This window comes from Dendrobates tinctorius, unplaced genomic scaffold, assembly GCF_039654945.1.
Source record: "Dendrobates tinctorius isolate UK_male_01 unplaced genomic scaffold, ASM3965494v1 ptg000058l, whole genome shotgun sequence".
Lineage (NCBI taxonomy): Eukaryota > Metazoa > Chordata > Amphibia > Anura > Dendrobatidae > Dendrobates > Dendrobates tinctorius.
This window is the reverse complement of record NW_027361726.1, coordinates 24,508,648-24,531,558: the sequence shown is the minus strand read 5'-3', so window position 1 is coordinate 24,531,558 and position 22,911 is coordinate 24,508,648. Positions and strand designations below refer to the sequence as shown.

Here is a 22,911-nt window from a genome sequence, read left to right as displayed (position 1 = left end):
CTATACATATATAATTATATACAGGAGATGCCCAGGTTATACCAGCTGTACATATATAATTATATACAGGAGATGCCCAGGTTATACCAGCTGTACATATATAATTATATACAGAAGATACCCAGGTTATACCAGCTGTACATATATAGCTATATACAGGAGATGCCCAGGTTATACCAGCAGTACATATATAATAATAAACAGGAGATGCCCAGGTTATACCGGCTGTACAGATATAATTATATACAGGAGATGTCCAGGTTATACCGGCTGTACATATATGATTATATACAGGAGATGCCCAGGTTATACCAGCTGTACGTATATAATTATATGCAGGAGATGCCCAGGTTATACCAGCTGTACATATATAATTATATACAGAGGATGCCCAGGTTATACCAACTGTACATATATAATTATATACAGGAGATGCCCAGGTTATACCAGCAGTACATATATAATAATAAACAGGAGATGCCCAGGTTATACCGGCTGTACATATATAATTATATACAGGAGATGCCCAGGTTATACCGGCTGTACATATATGATTATATACAGGAGATTCCCAGGTTATACCAGCTGTACATATATAATTATATACAGGAGATGCCCAGGTTATACCAGCTGTACATATATAATTATATACAGGAGATGCCCAGGTTATAGCAACTGTACATATATTATTTTATACAGGAGGTGCGCAGGTTATACCGGCTGAACATATACAATTATATGCAGGAGATGCCCAGGTTATACCAGCTGGCTGTACATGTATAATTATATACAGGAGATACCCAGGTTATAGCAGATAAGGGACGGGACATATAATTTTGTGTCTATACTGGAGTGTTCACCTTTTCTTGGACACGGATAGCGGAAAAGCTTCACTATCCCGTAGTCGTCGGCCGTCACCAGCACTTGCCCGAGGTAATTGGCATCTACCGAGTTGATCTCAATCACGTCAGCATACTTGGGTCCGATGCCGTTCACTTCGTTACCAGTGACACACGTCCATCGCGCCCACTGCACACCCTTCAGCTCCTCTTTGATTGTGATCTCCTTGCCCCCTAAAAACAGAGAAATCATTAAACGGGTGTCCAGGATCAGAAGAACATGGCTTACTTATTAAAAATAAAATCCTCCAACAGCGACACTGCTGCCCACAGGTTGTGTATGTTATTGCAGCTTGTCTCTAATAAAGTGCGGCTAAGCTGCAAGAGGAGACACAATTATAAAACAGCAGTACACTTATCGACAGATGGTACCCAAGAGGGATCCCAGTCAATTTAAGGGATCTGGTGAATCTGCTTGGACCATTTTAAAAACATTTCTTAAGAATTAAGATCACATTACAAAGTACACAACCTTTCTGACATTCCACAGAACATTCTAAGACCTTCCTAACATTCCACAGAACAGCCTAAGACCTTTCTAACATTTCACAGAACAGCCTAAGACCTTTCTAACATTTCACAGAACAGCCCAAGACCTTTCTAACATTCCACAGAACAGCCTAAGACCTTTCTAACATTCCACAGAACAACCTAAGACCTTTCTAACATTTCACAGAACAGCCTAAGACCTTTCTAACATTTCACAGAACAGCCTAAGACCTTTCTAACATTCCACAGAACAGCCTAAGACCTTTCTAACATTTCACAGAACAGCCTAAGACCTTTCTAACATTTCACAGAACAGCCTAAGACCTTTCTAACATTTCACAGAACAGCCTAAGACCTTTCTAACCTTTCACAGAACAGCCTAAGACCTTTCTAACATTCCACAGAACAGCCTAAGACCTTTCTGACATTCCACAGAACAGCCTAAGACCTTTCTAACATTCCACAGAACAGCCTAAGACCTTTCTAACATTTCACAGAACAGCCTAAGACCTTTCTAACATTTCACAGAACAGCCTAAGACCTTTCTAACATTTCACAGTACAGCCTAAGACCTTTCTAACATTCCACAAAACAGCCTAAGACCTTTCTAACCTTTCACAGAACAGCCTAAGACCTTTCTAACATTCCACAGAACAGCCTAAGACCTTTCTGACATTCCACAGAACAGCCTAAGACCTTTCTAACATTCCACAGAACAGCCTAAGACCTTTCTAACACTTCACAGAACAGCCTAAGACCTTTCTAACATTTCACAGAACAGCCTAAGACCTTTCTAACATTTCACAGAACAGCCTAAGACCTTTCTAACATTCCACAGAACAGCCTAAGACCTTTCTAACATTTCACAGAACAGCCTAAGACCTTTCTAACATTTCACAGAACAGCCTAAGACCTTTCTAACCTTTCACAGAACAGCCTAAGACCTTTCTAACATTCCACAGAACAGCCTAAGACCTTTCTGACATTCCACAGAACAGCCTAAGACCTTTCTAACATTCCACAGAACAGCCTAAGACCTTTCTAACATTTCACAGAACAGCCTAAGACCTTTCTAACATTTCACAGAACAGCCTAAGACCTTTCTAACATTTCACAGTACAGCCTAAGACCTTTCTAACATTCCACAAAACAGCCTAAGACCTTTCTAACCTTTCACAGAACAGCCTAAGACCTTTCTAACATTCCACAGAACAGCCTAAGACCTTTCTGACATTCCACAGAACAGCCTAAGACCTTTCTAACATTCCACAGAACAGCCTAAGACCTTTCTAACACTTCACAGAACAGCCTAAGACCTTTCTAACATTTCACAGAACAGCCTAAGACCTTTCTAACATTCCACAGAACAGCCTAAGACCTTTCTAACATTTCACAGAACAGCCTAAGACCTTTCTAACATTTCACAGAACAGCCCAAGACCTTTCTAACATTCCACAGAACAGCCTAAGACCTTTCTAACATTCCACAGAACAACCTAAGACCTTTCTAACATTTCACAGAACAGCCTAAGACCTTTCTAACATTCCACAGAACAGCCTAAGACCTTTCTAACATTCCACAGAACATTCTAAGACCTTTCTAACATTTCACAGAACAGCCTAAGACCTTTCTAACATTCCACAGAACAGCCTAAGACCTTTCTAACATTTCACAGAACAGCCTAAGACCTTTCTAACATTTCACAGAACAGCCTAAGACCTTTCTAACATTCCACAGAACAGCCTAAGACCTTTCTAACATTTCACAGAACAGCCTAAGACCTTTCTAACATTCCACAGAACAGCCCAAGACCTTTTTTAACATGCCATAGAACATTCTAAGGGTATGTGCACACGTTGCGGATTCGTGTGCTGATTTTTCCGAGCGGAATCTGCAGAATCCGCAGGTCAAAATGCCTGCATATTACCTGCGGATTTAGTGCAGATTTCGCCTGCGTTTTTACACCTGCAGATTCCTATAATGGAATGGGTGTAAAAATGCTGCGGAATCCGCACAAAGAATTGACATGCAGCGGAATGTTCCGCAGCATGTGCACAGCAGTTTTTATTTTCCATTGCCTAATATTGTACTGTACATCACTTGCGGATCTGCAGCAGATCCGCAGAGGCAAATCCGCAACGCGTGCACACACCATAAGACCTCTCTATGGCTGATAAAAGGAGTCAGCTCTTGGGCTGTAACATTGCGCAGAACATGCTAAAATCTTTATGACTTTCCGTGGAACGTTCATTATGATCAGTATCAGGACTCCACCTGGCATCCTGTAGAACATTCTTTTGCCGCTTCCATCGTTGGTCTGCAGATATTTACTATCGGAGGACCAGTCCATGTGTGTGATGAAGGTCAGCGAGCCCAGGCACTCGCCCACTTTCTTGTATCTCTGTACCACCCCGTAGATGTCTATGCAGCTGTCATTGGAGCCAACGGCCAGGAAGTTTCCGTCGGGCGAGTACTTCAGCTCATGAATGGCTTCCTTCCTGTCCTTGATGTGCACAACCTCGGTCATATCCCTGGAGGAGAGTCGTGAACCCCAAATTATCGAGGACTTCTGGGAAGGCTATCAGCTAGGAGACATCCGGGCACAGGGGTTATGGACTCACCTGACTCTGAGCACAGTAAACGAGCCGTCCTTCATGCCCAGTGCCAGGTGGATGCCATCCGTACTGACAGCTGCGCAGCGGATGGGCTCCTCCATATTGCAGCGAGCGATGAGTGCATGATCCACCAGACTCCAGATCCTGCAGGTATAAAGCAGCCATCAGACACTGGCCCCGGGGAGAGGAGATCGCTGATATCACAGATACACAGGGTGCAAAAAAGACACATTTTTACCATGCCTGCTTGCTGTCAGTGACTGGGAACAGTCTTGTTTACAATCAGAGGCTGTAAACCTGTTCAGTCTAAATATTTTTCAAAGCAGAGGGTTTGCTACAATTATTTCTATTCTGGATTACGCCTGCCACAATATATCATTGCAGGTAACATGTAACAAGCAGAGCAGGAGAGAGATTTGTGCAGTAATGTCCTCCTCAGACAGGTGAAACCCATCAGATAAGTTCCATCAGGGGTGTCCCCTTTCCCCGGCCCTTTGTGCTCTTGCGTTGAGGCATTGGCAATTCGCATAAGATCTTCCCCTAATATTGAGGGTATAGAGATAGCGGGTCTGGTAGATACCATAGGCTTATATGCTGACATTTATGGATAGAGCGGAGGAAACACTGACGCGGGTGATTGCCATTATAAATAAATTCAGCAAATACTCCGGCTTATATATAAATTGGGAGAAATCTGCCCTGATGCCCCTCTCTCATACCCCGATAAAGACAAAGGGAAAAGGGACCAAGTGGTGCTTGAAACCCGAAGGGTAGGAAAACAACAAGTCAAATTTTACAAACATTTCAATAAATTCTATAACTACAAAGGCACTAAATGCAACTCATATTAAGTATAGTGACTTAAGAAAACTTTATGGAAATAGAGAAATCCATCTGGACCATTTTTTTGCAAATTTATCGAGATTGCCCTTCACCATCGCTATTTGTTGTTCAAAGGCTTTATGGAGGGCAATTTTTTCGATAATATCTTGGATTTTGGGAGGGTCAGATCTTTTCCAGTGAAATGCGATGGAGTTGTTTGTAATTTGTAAGATATGAACCACCAAAGGAATGGTGGAATGCTCAATGCCATCAGAGTCCACTGAATTCTGGACCCAACATAGTGTCTCCTCGATAGGTGATCTGCATGATCATGGAACCCTGCTGTCGTTTGAACAGTTGCAGGTTAAATATGATGTCCCGAGATCCCAATTCTTCCGCCATTTGCAGTTAAGGTCGGCCTTTCAGTCACACATGAGATGTGTGGGTGTAAACAATGTTATTTCGTCTCTACCCTTGATAGGAATCCTTAATTCGCAGGGTCCCCAGGGTCTCGTCTCCTCTTTGTATACATACATGCTGTCAGAGTCCGCCACAGATTCGGTTAAGGGGAAATGGGAAAGGCTCATCCCTGGTGTACAGGGAGAGGAGTGGGAGGAAATCTTGGAGTCTCCAATCAAGGTGTCTCCGTCTGTTAACAACAGGATGATACAATTATATATTATTAACCAATCATATCTGACTCCGACTCGACTCTTTAAGATGGGCCGATACCAATCATCAGAATGTTTGAGATGCCATTCTTTGGATGCAGATTTTATTCACATGATCTGGCATTGGAAGGAGGTGACATCATTATTCACTTCCCCTGGTACAAGCTCCTGTTCTCCTTGAGCCACTGGTTTGTTTGTTTGGGGTATGGGATGAGGAGACATGGGGTCACTATGCTGGGATCTTTTTGCGGGAGACGCTGTTTATGGCACGAAAGGTACTGGCACTGCGGTGGATGGGGGGCTCATGTCCCTCTCTTAGGATCTGGATCAATTTGGTGAATTCGATTATCCCATATGAACGAACACTGTATTGAAACAGGGGATGTCCAGGAAAATTTTGAAAGATCTGGGAGAGGTGGAATTCCTCTCATCTTACTGTGTAGAATGGAGACATTGCATGGTGAATAGTTGATTGCGTGAAATCAGGCTGCGAAATAGTAGTTTCTTGTAGTTGTAGTTTAGGCTTTATTACTTGTGCAATAATATAAAAGCTTGTACAATTTAACTGACATTACGTTTTATCCCGTATGTAAACCAGAATGTACATTTTGCTTTGCATCTAATACTATGTAGCAATATATATATTCTATACAGTATTTATCACCATATGCAAGTATGTATACTGTATATTCTGTTTGTGGTTAATAAACGAATTGAAAAAAAAAAATGGCAAAGTTAGAGAACACCCTCCTCCAACCTCTCAAATTGCTTATCATTACATGCCTAGTCGCCACCTTATGTGGACCAAAAATGCCACCATACCGTGATCAATTAATACCACTATACAGTACTCAAATACTACCATGCATAACGTCATACAAAACTGAAATAATCCCATATAGTGATCAAATAATACCCCTATACTGGGCTTAAATACAGCCATACAGTAACCAAATACTAACACTGTACATCGCACAATCGCTACTACCAGGTAGTAACCACATAATATCAGCATTAAAGCCTCAAAATAATACCACCTAATAATGACAACATAACACCTCCATACAGTGACCACATGATACAACCATAGTGTTCACATAATTCTGCCATACAGTGACCACATACCACCATAACGTCCACATAACACACGTCACAATCCACAATAGACAACCTCAAAAGGCACAAGCTGAAAGTTTTACAGTGACCCTCACAGTCCCTTAGTCTGAACATCATTGAAAGTCTGTGGCTAGACCTCGGAATAGCAGAAGATGCAAGACGACCCAGGAATCTCACAGAACTGGGGGAATTCAACAAGGAAGAATGGAGGAAAAAGACTCTTGTCTGGCTACCAAAAGTGTTTACAAGCGGTGATACCTGCAAAAGGGTGTGTTACTAGGTACTAACCATGCAGGGTACCCCACTTTTGAATCAGCCCATTTTCATTTTTGTAATTTTTAAAATGTAATGATGAAAAAAAATTTCATTTGTCTAAAATACCAAGGAAATGTGTCCTCTTTAACGTTAGGCCTTTTAGAGATCATTTAATATTCAACTTGCTTAAAAGGGGTTGTCCACTACTAGCAAACCCCTTATCCAACTAAATGTTAGGCCGCAATAGAATAAAAAAAACTATACTCACCTTCCGTGCCGGCGCCAGTCCAGTGGTGTCAGCACTCATGGTCCTGGAGCTCTGGTGCGGTGGAATGACACGTGGTGCCCGGCGCCCAATCAGCGCTAGCGTCACTGTCTCTGCCTTCATACGGATTGAACATGAAGAGGAAACCAGGTCTGCAGATGATCTCTGACTTCCTCCTCATGTTAAATCTGTACGTAGGCATGGACCACGTGTCATTCCACCGCACCAGAGCTTCGGGACTGCGATGGCAGACACCAATGGAACGGCGCTAGCACGGGAGGTGAGTATAGGCTTTTTTATTTTATCGGTGCCATACATTTAATTCAAGAAAGGGTTGGTTGTACTAGTACTGGACAAATCATTTAACTGTTCACAGTAAGAGTAATTTTGACCAAGGAGCCCAAACTTTTACAGTATTTGGTACACTGCCGATTTTGCACCTTCTCCCACCTACAGAGAATGGAGAGATCTGTAATTTTTATTGCAAGGTACATGTCACCTGTGAGAGACAGAATCTAAAAATAAAATCCAGAAAATCACATTGTAGGATTGTTACATAATTAATTTGCATTATATTGCAAGAAATAAGTATTTGATCACTTACCAACCAGCAAGAATTCTCTCTCACAGACCGGTTAGTTTTTCTTTAAGAAGCCCTCCTACTCCATACTCATTACCTGGATTAACTGCACCTATTTGAACTTGTTACCTGTATAAAAGACATCTGTCCACACAGTCAATCACACTCCAACCTATCCACCATGGCCAAGACCAAAGAGCTGTCTAAGGACACCAGACACGAAATTGTAGACCTGCACAAGGCTACGATGGGCTACAGGACAATAGGCAATCAGCTTAATGAGAAGGCAACAACTGTTGGCACAATTATTAGAAAATGGCAGAAACACAAGATGACTGTCAATCTTCCTCGGTCCGAGGCTCCATGCAAAGTCTCACCTTCTGGGGTAAGGATGATTCTGAGAAAGATCAGGAATCAGCCCAGAACTACACAGAGGACCTGGTCAATGACTTGATGAGATCTGGGACCACAGTCTCAAACATTAACGTTCGTAACACACTGTGCAGTCATGGATTAAAATCCTGCAGGGCACACAAGGTCCCCCTGCTCACACCAGCACATGTCGAGGCCTCTTTGAAGTTCGCCAATGACCATTTGGATGATCCAGAGGAGACATGGGAGAAGGTCATGTGGTCAGATGAGACCAAAATAGAACTTGGAATCAACTCCACTTGCCGTGTTTGGAGGAAGAAGAAGGATTAGTACCACCCCAAGAACACCATCCCAACCGTGAAGCATGGTGGGGGAAACATCATACTACAGGGGTGCTTTTCTGCAAAGGGGACAGGAAGACTGCTCCGTATTGAAGGGAGGATAGATGGGGTCATGTATTGTGACAACCTCCTTCCATCACTAAGAGAATTGAAGATGGGTAGTGGCTAGGTCTTCCTGCATGACACTGACCCGAAACACACAGCGAGGACAACTAATGAGTGAGTGGCTCTGTAAGAAGCATTTCAGGGTCCTGGAGTGGCCTAGCCAGTTTCCACACCTGAATCCAATCGGAAAACTTTGGAGGGAGCTGAAACTCAATGTTGCCCAGCCACAGCCCCAAAACCTGAAATATCTGGAGAAGATCTGTATGGAGGAGTGGGCCAATATCCCTGCTGCAGTGTATGCAAGCATGATCAAGAACTAGAGGAAAAGTCTGACCTCTATAACAGCAAACAAAGGTTTTTGTACCAAATATTAACCGCTTTACCCCCAAGGGTGGTTTGCACGTTAATGACCAGGCCAATTTTTACAATTCTGACCACTGTCCCTTTATGAGGTAATAACTCTGGAATGCTTCTATGGATCCCGGTGATTCTGACAATGTTTTCTTGTGACATATTGTACTTCATGTTAGTGGTAAAATTTCTTTGATATGACTTGCGCTTTTTGTGGAAAAAAAAAACGGAAATTTGGCGAAAATTTCGCAATTTTCCAAATTTGAATTTTTATGCCCTTAAATCACACAGGTATGCCACATAAAATACTTAATAAGTAACATTTCCCACATGTTTACTTTACATCAGCACAATTTTGGAACCAACATTTTTTTTTTGTTAGGAAGTTATAAGGGTTAAAAGTTGACCAGCGATTTCTCATTTTTACAACACCACTGTTTTTTTAGGGACCACATCACATTTGAAGTCACTTTGAGGGGTCTATATGATAGAAAATACCCAAAACTGCACCCCTCAAGGTGCTCAAAACCACATTCAAGAAGTTTATTAACCCTTCAGGTGCTTCACAGGAATTTTTGGAATGTTTAAAAAAAAAATGAACGTTTAACTTTTTTCACAAAAAAATTACTTCAGATTATTTTTTTTTAATTTACCAAAACTAACAGGAGAAATTAGACCCCAAAGTTGTTGTACAATTTGTCCTGAGTACGCTGATACCCCATATGTGCAGGTAAACCACTGTTTGGGCGCATGGCAGAGTTTGAAAGGGAAGGAGCACCCGTTCGACTTTTCAATGCAGAATTGGCTGGAATTGAGATCGGACAACATGTCGCGTTTGAAGAACCCCCTGATGTGCCTAAACAGTGGAAACCCCCCACAAGTAACACCATTTTAAAAGTAGACCCCCTAAGAAACTTATCTAGATGTGTGGTGAGCACTTTGAATCTCCAAGTGCTTCACAGAAGTTTATAACGTAGAGATGTAAAAATAAAAAATCAAATTTTTTCCACAAAAATGATCTTTTCGCCCACAATTTGTTATTTTCTCAAGGGTAACAGGAGAAATTGGACACCAAAAGTTGTTGTGCAATTTGTCCCGAGTACGCCAATACCCCATATGTGGGGGTAAAACACTGTTTGGGCGCATGGCAGACGCTTTTTACTGTAAAAAAAATAGTTTTTGAATCACCACATTTTGAGAGCTATAATTTTTCCATATTTTGGCCCACAAAGTCATGTGAGGTCATGGTTTTTGCGTTTTTTTACGAGTTGACGTTTTTATTGGTACCATTTTCGGGCACATGACATTTTTTATCACATTTTATTCCGATTTTTGGGAGGCAGAATGAACAAAAACCAGCAATTCATGAATTTGTTTTTGGGGGGGGGGGGTCGTTTATACCGTTCCGCGTGTGGTAAAATTGATAAAGCGGTTTTATTCTTCGGGTCAGTACGATTATAGCAATACCTCATTTATATCACATTTTTTCAGTTTTGGCACTTTTATACAATATAAACTATTTTATATAAAAAATAATTATTTTTGCATCACTTTATTCGGAGAGCCATAACTTTTTTATTTTTCCGGTAATGGAGCTATATGGCAGCTTGTTTTTTGCGGGACAAGATGACGTTTTCAGTGGTACCATGTTTATTTATATCCGTCTTTTTGATCGCGTGTTATTCCACTTTTTGTTCGGCGGTATGATGATAAAGCATTATTTTTTTCCTTGTTTTTTTATGGGGTTCACTAAAGGGGTTAACTAGCGGGACAGTTTTATAGTTTGGGTCGTCATGGACGCGGCGATACCAAATATGTGTACTTTTATTGTTTAGATTTTTTTAATTCAAATATTTATTTATTGATATAATAAATATTGATTTTTTATTATTATTATTTTAAAAAAAATATTTTTACAATTAAACATTTTTTTTCAACTTTATTCTGACTTTTACACTTTGTCCCACTATGGGACAATCATTTTTTGCAGACTGATCGCTTCTATAGCATGCAGATGAAGCAGCATCTGCATGCTATATAGGCTGTCAGCGCTGCAATCCGTGCACACTGACCTGAGACTTTCTGACATGCACTGCGCATGACAGGAACTTTCTCAGCTCTGGTAACCCAGACTTCGTCATGACGACATTGGGTTACCATAGCAGCGATCAGGACCCCACGTCATGCCACGGGGTCTCCGATCCAAAGGCAGAGGGACTGTCAGCCCCTCTGCCGGCACCGGAACGCTGCGATCTTGTTTCATCGCAGTGTTCCGGGGGTGAAAGTGCTGGGAAAGGTCCGTGACCGCTCCTAGCACTTAGTGCCGGGTGTCAGCAGTGAGAATCAGCTGACACCCGGCCGCGCTTTTCCCCCGTGAGAACGGCTGATCGCCATGACGTACTATCCCTTCCATGGTCTAATTGTGCCGGGGCACATGGACGGGATAGTACGTCAGCTGGCACAAAGGGGTTAAGTTATGTTTTTCTATTGTATCAAATACTTATTTCATGCAGTAAAATGAAAATGAATTACTGTAGGTAAAAATAATACCATGATATTTTCTGGATTTTATTTTTAGATTTTGTCTCATAGTACCTATGATAAAAATTACAGACCTCTCCATTCTTTGTAGGTGGGAAAACTTGCAAAATCGACAGTGAATCAAATACTTATTTTCCCCACTGCATACAGTGTCCACAAAACACCTCCATACAGTGACAACATTACACCTCCATACAGTGCCCCCTAACACTCCATTCAGTGTCCACATTACACTTCCTTACAGTGACAATATTACACCTCCATAGAGTGCCCCCTAACACTCCATACAGTGTCCACATTACACCTCCATACAGTGTCCACATTACACCTCCATACAGTGTCCACATTACACCTCCATACAGTGCCCCCTAACACTACATTCAGTGTCCACATTACACTTCCTTACAGTGACAATATTACACCTCCATAGAGTGCCCCCTAACACTCCATAGAGTGCCCCCTAACACTCCATACAGTGTCCACATTACACCTCCAGTGTCCACATTACACCTCCATACAGTGTCCACATTACACCTCCATACAGTGTCCACATTACACCTCCATACAGTGCCCCCTAACACTCCATACAGTGCCCCCTAACACTCCATACAGTGTCCACATTACACTTCCTTACAGTGACAATATTACACCTCCATAGAGTTCCCCCTAACACTCCATACAGTGTCCACATTACACCTCCATACAGTGTCCACATTACACCTCCATACAGTGTCCACATTACACCTCCATACAGTGTCCACATTACACCTCCATACAGTGTCCACATTACACCTCCATACAGTGTCCACATTACACCTCCATACAGTGTCCACATTACACCTCCATACGGTGCCAACATTACACCTCCATGAAGTACCCACATTACACCTCCATACAGTGCCCCCTAACACTCCATTCAGTGTCCACATTACACTTCCATACAGTGACAATGTTACACCTCCATAGAGTTCCCCCTAAGGCCGGAGTCACACTAGCGATTAAATAGGACGAATGCAATGCGATAAAAAAAAAAAAAAAAAAAAAAAAAAAAAAAAAATCGCATTGCATTCGTCCCAATGTTATTCTATGGGGCTGCTCCCATCATCCGATTTTTTTTCTGAATGTTTCCTCAGACCGAGACAATCGTAGCATGCTGCGATTGTCACCGATTTTCAGATCGGACTCGCCAATGCAAGTCTATGGGGGCGATAAAAAAATCGGATTACAAACGGACCAGATATGTGAGTTGCGATAAAATACGAAAGAATAGATATTGACACATAGAATACAATATATATAATTCATGCAGTTCTTCATAGCAGAATAGCCACTGTAACATTTGCCGGCTTCTGTAAATTCATTCCCCTACCCGACATGAAATGACACATGGTTTACATATAGTTAACCATTTCATTTCATTTTTTTTTTTTTATGTCTATCACTAGTAATTAGATGAGGGTTTTTGTGTAAAATTTTGGAGTTGTAGGTGTTAATTTAAGGGGTTAATTCGTTGTAAAAAATTGCGGGGAATTCCGCTGACGTCACTGAGGCTGCAGGGAGTCCCCGCAATTTTTTACAACGAATTAACCCCTTAAATTAACACCTACAACTTCAAAATTTTACACAAAAACCCTCATCTAATTACTAGTGATAGACATAAAAAAAAAAAAACATGAAATGAAATGGTTAACTATATGTAAACCATGTGTCATTTCATGTCGGGTAGGGGAATGAATTTACAGAAGCCGGCAAATGTTGCAGTGGCTATTCTGCTATGAAGACCTGCATGAAATATATATATATATATATATATATATATATATATATATATATATATATATATATATATATATATATATATATATATATATATGTATGTATTCTATGTGTCTATATCTATTCTTTCCTTTGTGTTTGAAAACCTGTCATAGGGCTCCATTAGATGTCCATTTTGCAAGTCTGCGAGAAAATCTCGCTAGATGGATGTCAAACGGATGCTTACATACGAATAAAATCGGTTCTACGCTGGAAAATCGGATCACAGACGGAGCCATGGTGAAGAAACCTTTGTGCAATTTCAGACCGTTAAAATCGGACCGATTTTTTAATCGTTGTGTGTGACTCCATCCTAACACTCCATACAGTGTCCACATTACACCTCCATACAGTGTCCACACTACACCTCCATATGGTGCCAACATTACACCTCCATACAGTGCCCACTAACACCATACAGTGTCCACATTACACCTCCATACAGTGTCCACATTACACCTCCATACAGTGTCCACATTACACCTCCATACAGTGTCCACATTACACCTCCATACAGTGTCCACATTTCACCTCCATACAGTGTCCACATTTCACCTCCATACAGTGTCCACATTTCACCTCCATACAGTGTCCACATTTCACCTCCATACAGTGTCCACATTACACCTCCATACAGTGTCCACATTACACCTCCATACAGTGCCCTTAACACTCCATACAGTGTCCACATTACACCTCCATACAGTGTCCACATTACACCTCCATACAGTGTCCACATTACACCTCCATACAGTGTCCACATTACACCTCCATACAGTGTCCACATTTCACCTCCAAACAGTGCCCCCTAACACTCCATACAGTGTCCACATTACACCTCCATACTGTGCCAACATTACACCTCCATGAAATGCCCACATTACACCTCTATACAGTGCCCAATAACACCATAGTGTCCACATTACACCCCCATACAGTGCCCACATTACACCTCCATACAGTGCCCCTAACACTCCATACAGTGTCCACATTACACCTCCATACAGTGTCCACATTTCACCTCCATACAGTGTCCACATTTCACCTCCATACAGTGTCCACATTTCACCTCCATACAGTGTCCACATTACACCTCCATACAGTGCCCCCTAACACTCCATACAGTGTCCACATTACACCTCCATACAGTGTCCAAATTACACCTCCATACAGTGTCCACATTACACCTCCATACAGTGTCCACATTACACCTCCATACAGTGCCCCTAACACTCCATACAGTGTCCACATTACACCTCCATACAGTGTCCACATTTCACCTCCATACAGTGTCCACATTACACCTCCATACAGTGTCCACATTACACCTCCATACAGTGTCCACATTACACCTCCATACAGTGCCCCTAACACTCCATACAGTGTCCACATTACACCTCCATACAGTGTCCACATTACACCTCCATACAGTGTCCACATTTCACCTCCATACAGTGCCCCCTAACACTCCATACAGTGTCCACATTACACCTCCATACTGTGCCAATATTACACCTCCATGAAATGCCCACATTACACCTCTATACAGTGCCCAATAACACCATAGTGTCCACATTACACCCCCATACAGTGCCCACATTACACCTCCATACAGTGCCCCTAACACTCCATACAGTGTCCACATTACACCTCCATACAGTGTCCACATTTCACCTCCATACAGTGTCCACATTACACCTCCATACAGTGTCCACATTACACCTCCATACAGTGTCCACATTACACCTCCATACAGTGTCCACATTACACCTCCATACAGTGCCCCCTAACACTCCATATAGTGTCCACATTACACCTCCATACTGTGCCAACATTACACCTCCATGAAATGCCCACATTACACCTCTATACAGTGCCCAATAACACCATAGTGTCCACATTACACCCCCATACAGTGCCCACATTACACCTCCATAGAGTGGCCACTAAAATCATACAGTGTCCAAATTACACCTCCATACAGTGTCCACATTACACCTCCATACAGTGTCCACATTACACCTCCATACAGTGCCCCCTAACACTCCATATAGTGTCCACATTACACCTCCATACTGTGCCAACATTACACCTCCATGAAATGCCCACATTACACCTCTATACAGTGCCCAATAACACCATAGTGTCCACATTACACCCCCATACAGTGCCAACATTACACCTCCATACGGTGCCCACTAACACCATACAGTGTCCAAATTACACCTCCATACAGTGTCCACATTACACCTCCATACAGTGTCCACATTTCACCTCCATACAGTGTCCACATTTCACCTCCATACAGTGTCCACATTACACCTCCATACAGTGTCCACATTTCACCTCCATACAGTGTCCACATTACACCTCCATACAGTGTCCACATTACACCTCCATACAGTGCCCCTAACACTCCATACAGTGTCCACATTACACCTCCATACAGTGTCCACATTACACCTCCATACAGTGTCCACATTACACCTCCATACAGTGTCCACATTACACCTCCATACAGTGTCCACATTACACCTCCATACAGTGTCCACATTTCACCTCCATACAGTGCCCCCTAACACTCCATACAGTGTCCACATTACACCTCCATACTGTGCCAACATTACACCTCCATGAAATGCCCACATTACACCTCTATACAGTGCCCAATAACACCATAGTGTCCACATTACACCCCCATACAGTGCCCACATTACACCTCCATACAGTGCCCCTAACACTCCATACAGTGTCCACATTACACCTCCATACAGTGTCCACATTTCACCTCCATACAGTGTCCACAATTCACCTCCATACAGTGTCCACATTTCACCTCCATACAGTGTCCACATTACACCTCCATACAGTGTCCACATTACACCTCCATACAGTGTCCACATTACACCTCCATACAGTGCCCCTAACACTCCATACAGTGTCCACATTACACCTCCATACAGTGTCCACATTTCACCTCCATACAGTGTCCACATTACACCTCCATACAGTGTCCACATTACACCTCCATACAGTGTCCACATTACACCTCCATACAGTGCCCCTAACACTCCATACAGTGTCCACATTACACCTCCATACAGTGTCCACATTTCACCTCCATACAGTGTCCACATTACACCTCCATACAGTGTCCACATTACACCTCCATACAGTGTCCACATTACACCTCCATACAGTGCCCCTAACACTCCATACAGTGTCCACATTACACCTCCATACAGTGTCCACATTTCACCTCCATACAGTGTCCACATTACACCTCCATACAGTGTCCACATTACACCTCCATACAGTGTCCACATTACACCTCCATACAGTGCCCCTAACACTCCATACAGTGTCCACATTACACCTAAATACAGTGTCCACATTACACCTCCATACAGTGTCCACATTACACCTCCATACAGTGTCCACATTACACCTCCATACAGTGCCCCTAACACTCCATACAGTGTCCACATTACACCTCCATACAGTGTCCACATTACACCTCCATACAGTGTCCACATTTCACCTCCATACAGTGCCCCCTAACACTCCATACAGTGTCCACATTACACCTCCATACTGTGCCAATATTACACCTCCATGAAATGCCCACATTACACCTCTATACAGTGCCCAATAACACCATAGTGTCCACATTACACCCCCATACAGTGTCCACATTACACCTCCATACAGTGTCCACATTACACCTCCATACAGTGTCCACATTTCACCTCCATACAGTGTCCACATTTCACCTCCATACAGTGTCCACATTACACCTCCATACAGTGTCCACATTACACCTCCATACAGTGTCCACATTACACCTCCATACAGTGCCCCTAACACTCCATACAGTGTCCACATTACACCTCCATACAGTGTCCACATTTCACCTCCATACAGTGTCCACATTACACCTCCATACAGTGTCCACATTACACCTCCATACAGTGTCCACATTTCACCTCCATACAGTGTCCACATTACACCTCCATACAGTGTCCACATTACACCTCCATACAGTGTCCACATTACACCTCCATACAGTGTCCACATTACACCTCCATACAGTGCCCCCTAACACTCCATATAGTGTCCACATTACACCTCCATACTGTGCCAACATTACACCTCCATGAAATGCCCACATTACACCTCTATACAGTGCCCAATAACACCATAGTGTCCACATTACACCCCCATACAGTGCCCACATTACACCTCCATAGAGTGGCCACTAAAATCATACAGTGCCCACATTACATCTCCATACCGTGCCCACATTACACCCTCATACAGTACCCACATTACACCCTCATACAATGCCCACATTACACTTCCATTCAGTGTCTACATAACATCTCCATACATCCATAGTGTCCACATGACATCTCCATATAGTGCCCATATTACACTCCCATACAGTGCACACTAACACCATACAGTGCCCACATTACCTCTCCATACAGTGCCCACATGACATCTCCATATAGTGCCCATATTACACCTCCATACAGTGCACACTAACACCATACAGTGCCCACATTACCTCTCCATACAGTACCCTCTAACATCATACAGTGCCCACATATTACCATCAGGTGTCCTAATAACAGAGATATACAATATATAATACATCTATATATTTAATATGTGTAGTCGCAGTGGTCGCATGCCTTGGGTGTCAGGTCATCTGTAACCCTCATTCAGTGGCAGCGGGTACACCCCAGAGGTTGGCCCTGGTATTGAGAATTGGGGGCCCACAGTAATCACAGGAGGATCGCTAATAAAACCTCACAATTACAGGGTTTCTGTGCCTTTAAACAAAGCAGTGACTTGTATTGCATGTCATACTGGAAGAATGAAGCGAGCGCAGCTCTGGGGAGTGGGGGGGATGATCACTGCGCCCATTGCTTATGTTAATATGATGCGTTCTGATGAGACATTGTGACAGGATGATAGAGGAGGCTTTTACTCGGGATCATCTCCTGGTGGATGGGAGCCAATTCACTAATGATCTGGAGACAGCACCAGAATTAATTACATAGAAAGGACGGATCAGGGGGAGCTCCAGTCCTCATGACTCAGCATAGAGGGGCAGCCCCCCAAAAAATGGAGGACAACAGAGGCCTAATGATTACAATCATGCAGTTGTATCTGTAAGCGGGAAAGCCATAATGGTGGGCCCCCTACTGTCCAGATCTGTGAATGTAACACCTGACTCGTCACACATTGATACACCCCCTCATATCACTGATAGATGGGCACACCTGACATTCAGGAGTATGGAAAGCTGAGTGACCATCCCCATGGAATCACAACATTGTAGTTTTATAGCAACTCCGATCCACACATCCAAAACCAGGGTAGAAACCAATCCCTGTATTATTATACTGTATAGGCATATCTGCCATTCAGGACTAAGGAAAAGCTGGGTGACAACTACTATGTGAGCTGAGGTAGGAATACTGGTGATTACCAAGCTTTCCCAGATCCCATGATACAAACTCAAGTTGAAATCCATTCCTGTATAACTCCTATATAACTATATCTGCCATTCAGGACTATAAAAAAACTGTAAGACCCCCAGATACAAAACCTAGGAGGAAACACATTAATGACTACTAGTATATAGGATAATCTACCATTCTGAAGTACAGAAAAGCTGGGTGACCACCCAGACTGTAACAGTGATTACTGAGCTCCCCCAGACCATGAATATGAAGCTTGGGTCTAGACACCTTCCTGTATGGTTGGTAAACAGGTGGACCTACCATTCAAGATTGTGGAAAGCTGAGTAGCTGAGTGGCAACCGCATACATATTAATATTGACAGTTGTACAGCTTTCCCAGATCACAAGACACCAAAATCCCATTCCCATACAACTGATATATTGGCATATCCACCATTCAGAACCACGGAAAAACTGGGTAAAAAAAAAAAATATAGGGCCGACATATTCCGCAGCGCTTTACAATAGCAACCCATTGTAAAAACTCAACTTTCCCAGAGCCCTGAATACAAGATCTGTGAAGAAATCAATTAATATTCCTCTGCAATTCAAGACAAAATAAAGGCGAGTAGGAACCCAGCAGGAATAATAATGATTATAGTGCCGGTCACCCAGCGTTCCCGGACGCAGAAATCTATTAATGTGGCTCCTGATAGAGTGTCCCCCAGTCCTATGTAAGGCGCACCCCGGATAAGGGGACGGGAAATCGCCCTAAACTTCACCCAGATGTAAATATTTATTGTGCTCTCTTTGTAGGAATTATCAGATTCACTGTTACTATTATTATAATATCCATTATTATCATTACTAATACATTGTTACTATTATTATTACTATTAGATACAGTTGTTATATCCACTATTACTACTAAGAGATACATTGTTAAGATTAGTATAAAATCCATTATTGTCATTACTACTAGATAAAGTGTTACTATTATTATATCCATTATTAACACTACTAATAGATACATTGTTACTATTATTATTATTATATACAGTGTTACTGTTATTATAATTATAGCCAATATTACTACTAACAGATACATTGTTACTATTAGTATAATATCCATTATTGTTGTTACTACTAGATACATTGTTGCTATTATAATAATATCTGTTATTAACATTACTAATAGATACTTTGTTACTATTACTACTACTACTATTATTAGATACAATGTTACTAGTACTATAACCAATGTTACTACAAACATTGTTACTATTATTACTATTAGGCCGGGGTCACACTAACCGACGCAAAATATGGTCAGTATTTTACATGCGTAATACGGATGACAGACCCCTAAACAGTGCTCCGTATGTCATCCGTAATCAAGGTGTGGTCGCGTATTTTGCGCATGTAAGCATCCGTATGTAATCCGTATGGCATCCGTATGGCGAGACTTTCTCGCAGGCTTGCAAAATGGACATATAATGGAGCCCTATGACAGGGTTTATAACAGAAACCAAAGAATAGATATAGACACATAGATTGCATGTATATATATATATATATATATATATATATGTATTTTATGTGTCTATATCTATTCTTTCATTTCTTTATTAAACCTGTCAGTGTGAGTTTACTGTATCGTGCACTGAATTGCCGGCTTTGCTAAAAGACACCTGGTGCGTATTTCTCGCAGGTCACATGTGTGGTCCGTGTGTAATCCGTATTTTTAGCGCACCCATAGACTTGCATTGGCGTATTACGGGCGTAGTACGCTGACAATCGCAGCATGCTGCGAGTGGCACGGAGCGTAGAATACGGATGAGAAATATACGCCTGGTGCAAGGGACTCCATAGAGAATCATTGGTCCGTGTCTAATGCGTGCTCTTAGCGCCTCTCTCTCGGCCGTATTCCTCGCCAGTGTGACCTCAGCCTTAGATAGAGTGTTAGTAGTTAATATCCGCACAGTCACACACACGACAATCAGACGCTGCAGACCTGACCGATCGGTCGTCGCTCCCGGTAATCGCCAGCGGTTTGGTTGGGTGGACGGCCAGGGCCCAGAGCTCGCCCTCACAGTGTCCCTGCATTATCAGGAAAGGTTTATTCCGCTCGTGCACCACAACCTCGAAGATCTCGCTGTCCTGAGTCCCCACCAGAATATGGTCTCCCCTCCAGCACACGCTCCGCACGGATAAACCTGGAAGCACAAGGGGCGACATTAAAAGGGTGCACAGATGTGTCGATACGGGTTACTTGTAATATAAGCCACGAGACCTTACAAAAAAAACAAAAAATGTATCTAAGCACTAGCAGGCCTAACAGGCAGGTAATAAATAGCCTGTTGTGCACGGCACCGTTCGCCCCCTATCCTATCCGATGTCTGATCGATGGGAGTGCGACACCCGGCAACCCCACCACTCCCATTGTTGTCATAGTCTTCGACTGCTTAGTTATAGATCTGCACAGCACAGCTCCGTCGACTATATAATGGTTGCAGCTGGGTACTTCACATTTGCCTCCATTTATTTAAATAGATGGCGGATGTGCAGTACCTGGCCACGACCACTATGCAGTCAATGGAGCTGTGCATGTAGCTCTGTAACTGAGCAGTACCAGGAATGGCTGATCGGCAGGGGAGCCGGGTGTCGCACGCCCACCCATCAGACATTGATGACCTATCCCAAGGGTAGGCCATCAATATTTCCTTTCCAAATAACACCTTTAAGAAACTCTCAGAATAGTGACACCTGGTGGTCAAAATATCAAGAAAAGCAAAACAAAAAGCCTACAGCATTTATTTTCTGCCGCAGAAATTTTGTGTGGTTTAAATAATAATGGAAAACATTATGATTTCCTCCTAACTGTCCCAGAATCTGGAGCATCAAATATACTTACTATCTTTACCGAACTAGGCAGGAGTCTGGGAAAGCTCCACCATACACATGATTAGGGAGTATGGGACAGAGGAATGGCGGCATATGGCCAACACCCAGATTTGATTGATTAAAAGCACATCATCACCAAACCAGGAGATGAGCGAATCAATTTGCAACGACCCAGGACCAGCGACCACATCGGTAGTCAATAGCTGCTTGATGGGAGCCCAGCGAGCCTCCTCCTATGTGCCGACATCTCCAATGCGTCAGAGTCATCAAATCACAAGAGGAGCCGGGGTCTCCAGCAGCTTGGAGGCGGCTCACAGGCTCCTGACCTCTGAAGTATCCTGTGAGTTGATTCGGACATCTCTAAAAAAAAATATATTGAAATATGGCGCCATTATGAAATAATGAATCGCTCCTGAAAGGACTTAGTCCATTTCCTGAAGCCGCAGGGAGCGTGTTTTCCACCAGGGGGTGCTCTGTGTAATCGCAGACCCTGAGCGGCTGCCATCTGTAGCGTAATAAAAAATTAGGTCAGTGGAGAGATATGATTTTATTCTCAGCCACAGACAGGAAATTTTCCTTCATTTATGGGAACTGCGGAGACAGCTCAGATCCCATTGAGGTGAACCGACCATGACGAGCGCATCGCCCCTACAGATCCAGTATAGGGTGGCTGTGTGTTATGTGTGGACCCTCACACTGGACCATATGACCAATCCGGCTGCGTTCGTCCATCTGCATCTATTTAGTTGGCTACACTTTTGCATATTCAACTATTTTGGATATTTGTGACATTTTCGTCCCCCCCCACCCCCTTCAGAGTTTCAGCTGTACCTTTATATCCTTGGTCTGTTTCCCTGAGATCAATAACAGTAATAGGTTTAAAGTTTAAATCCCACAGACGCACGCAGCCGTCCCGTCCACCAGTGGCAAATCCCTCCTCGCAGGCGTTCATGCTGAAGATCCCTGCCTGGAAGAGAAGAGGTTAACGGATTAGTGGGGAGGGGGGGGGTCTCATCCGGATGGAAGTTACTGGTTTTCCTTGTGGGATTTCTACACAGATATAGTGATTTTTATGATCACTCCATGCAGAAACTAACAACCCCCGCCGCTCACACAGCTGAGGGTTTGTTACAATGCTTTAACGCAGGCAATCCTCAGTGAGCTAAAATAGGCAAGAACATTACAGGGCAGGCGAGAGACTTGTGCTAGCTATATGGAGTCATTGTAACAAATCCTATTGTTTGTGTTTCTATTCACTGTCAGGAAGCAGAGACCTTGAAAATATATCTGCAAATT

At 42.8% G+C, this 22,911-nt stretch overlaps 1 protein-coding gene across 4 annotated transcripts in view; it reads right to left on the bottom strand.

Moving 5' to 3' along the window:
* Positions 1–22,911, bottom strand: part of EML5 (EMAP like 5) — a 166,934-nt gene that overhangs the window by 55,275 nt on the left and 88,748 nt on the right. For all 4 annotated transcript variants that reach the window (XM_073578207.1, XM_073578210.1, XM_073578206.1 and 1 more), the window contains exons 6-10: positions 22,447–22,582; positions 20,726–20,927; positions 4,010–4,147; positions 3,663–3,919; positions 861–1,073 (exon numbers count right to left, since the gene is read on the bottom strand). In XM_073578207.1, coding sequence (XP_073434308.1) covers positions 861–1,073; positions 3,663–3,919; positions 4,010–4,147; positions 20,726–20,927; positions 22,447–22,582 — 946 coding nt within the window. The remainder of the gene's footprint in view (positions 1–860; positions 1,074–3,662; positions 3,920–4,009; positions 4,148–20,725; positions 20,928–22,446; positions 22,583–22,911) is intronic.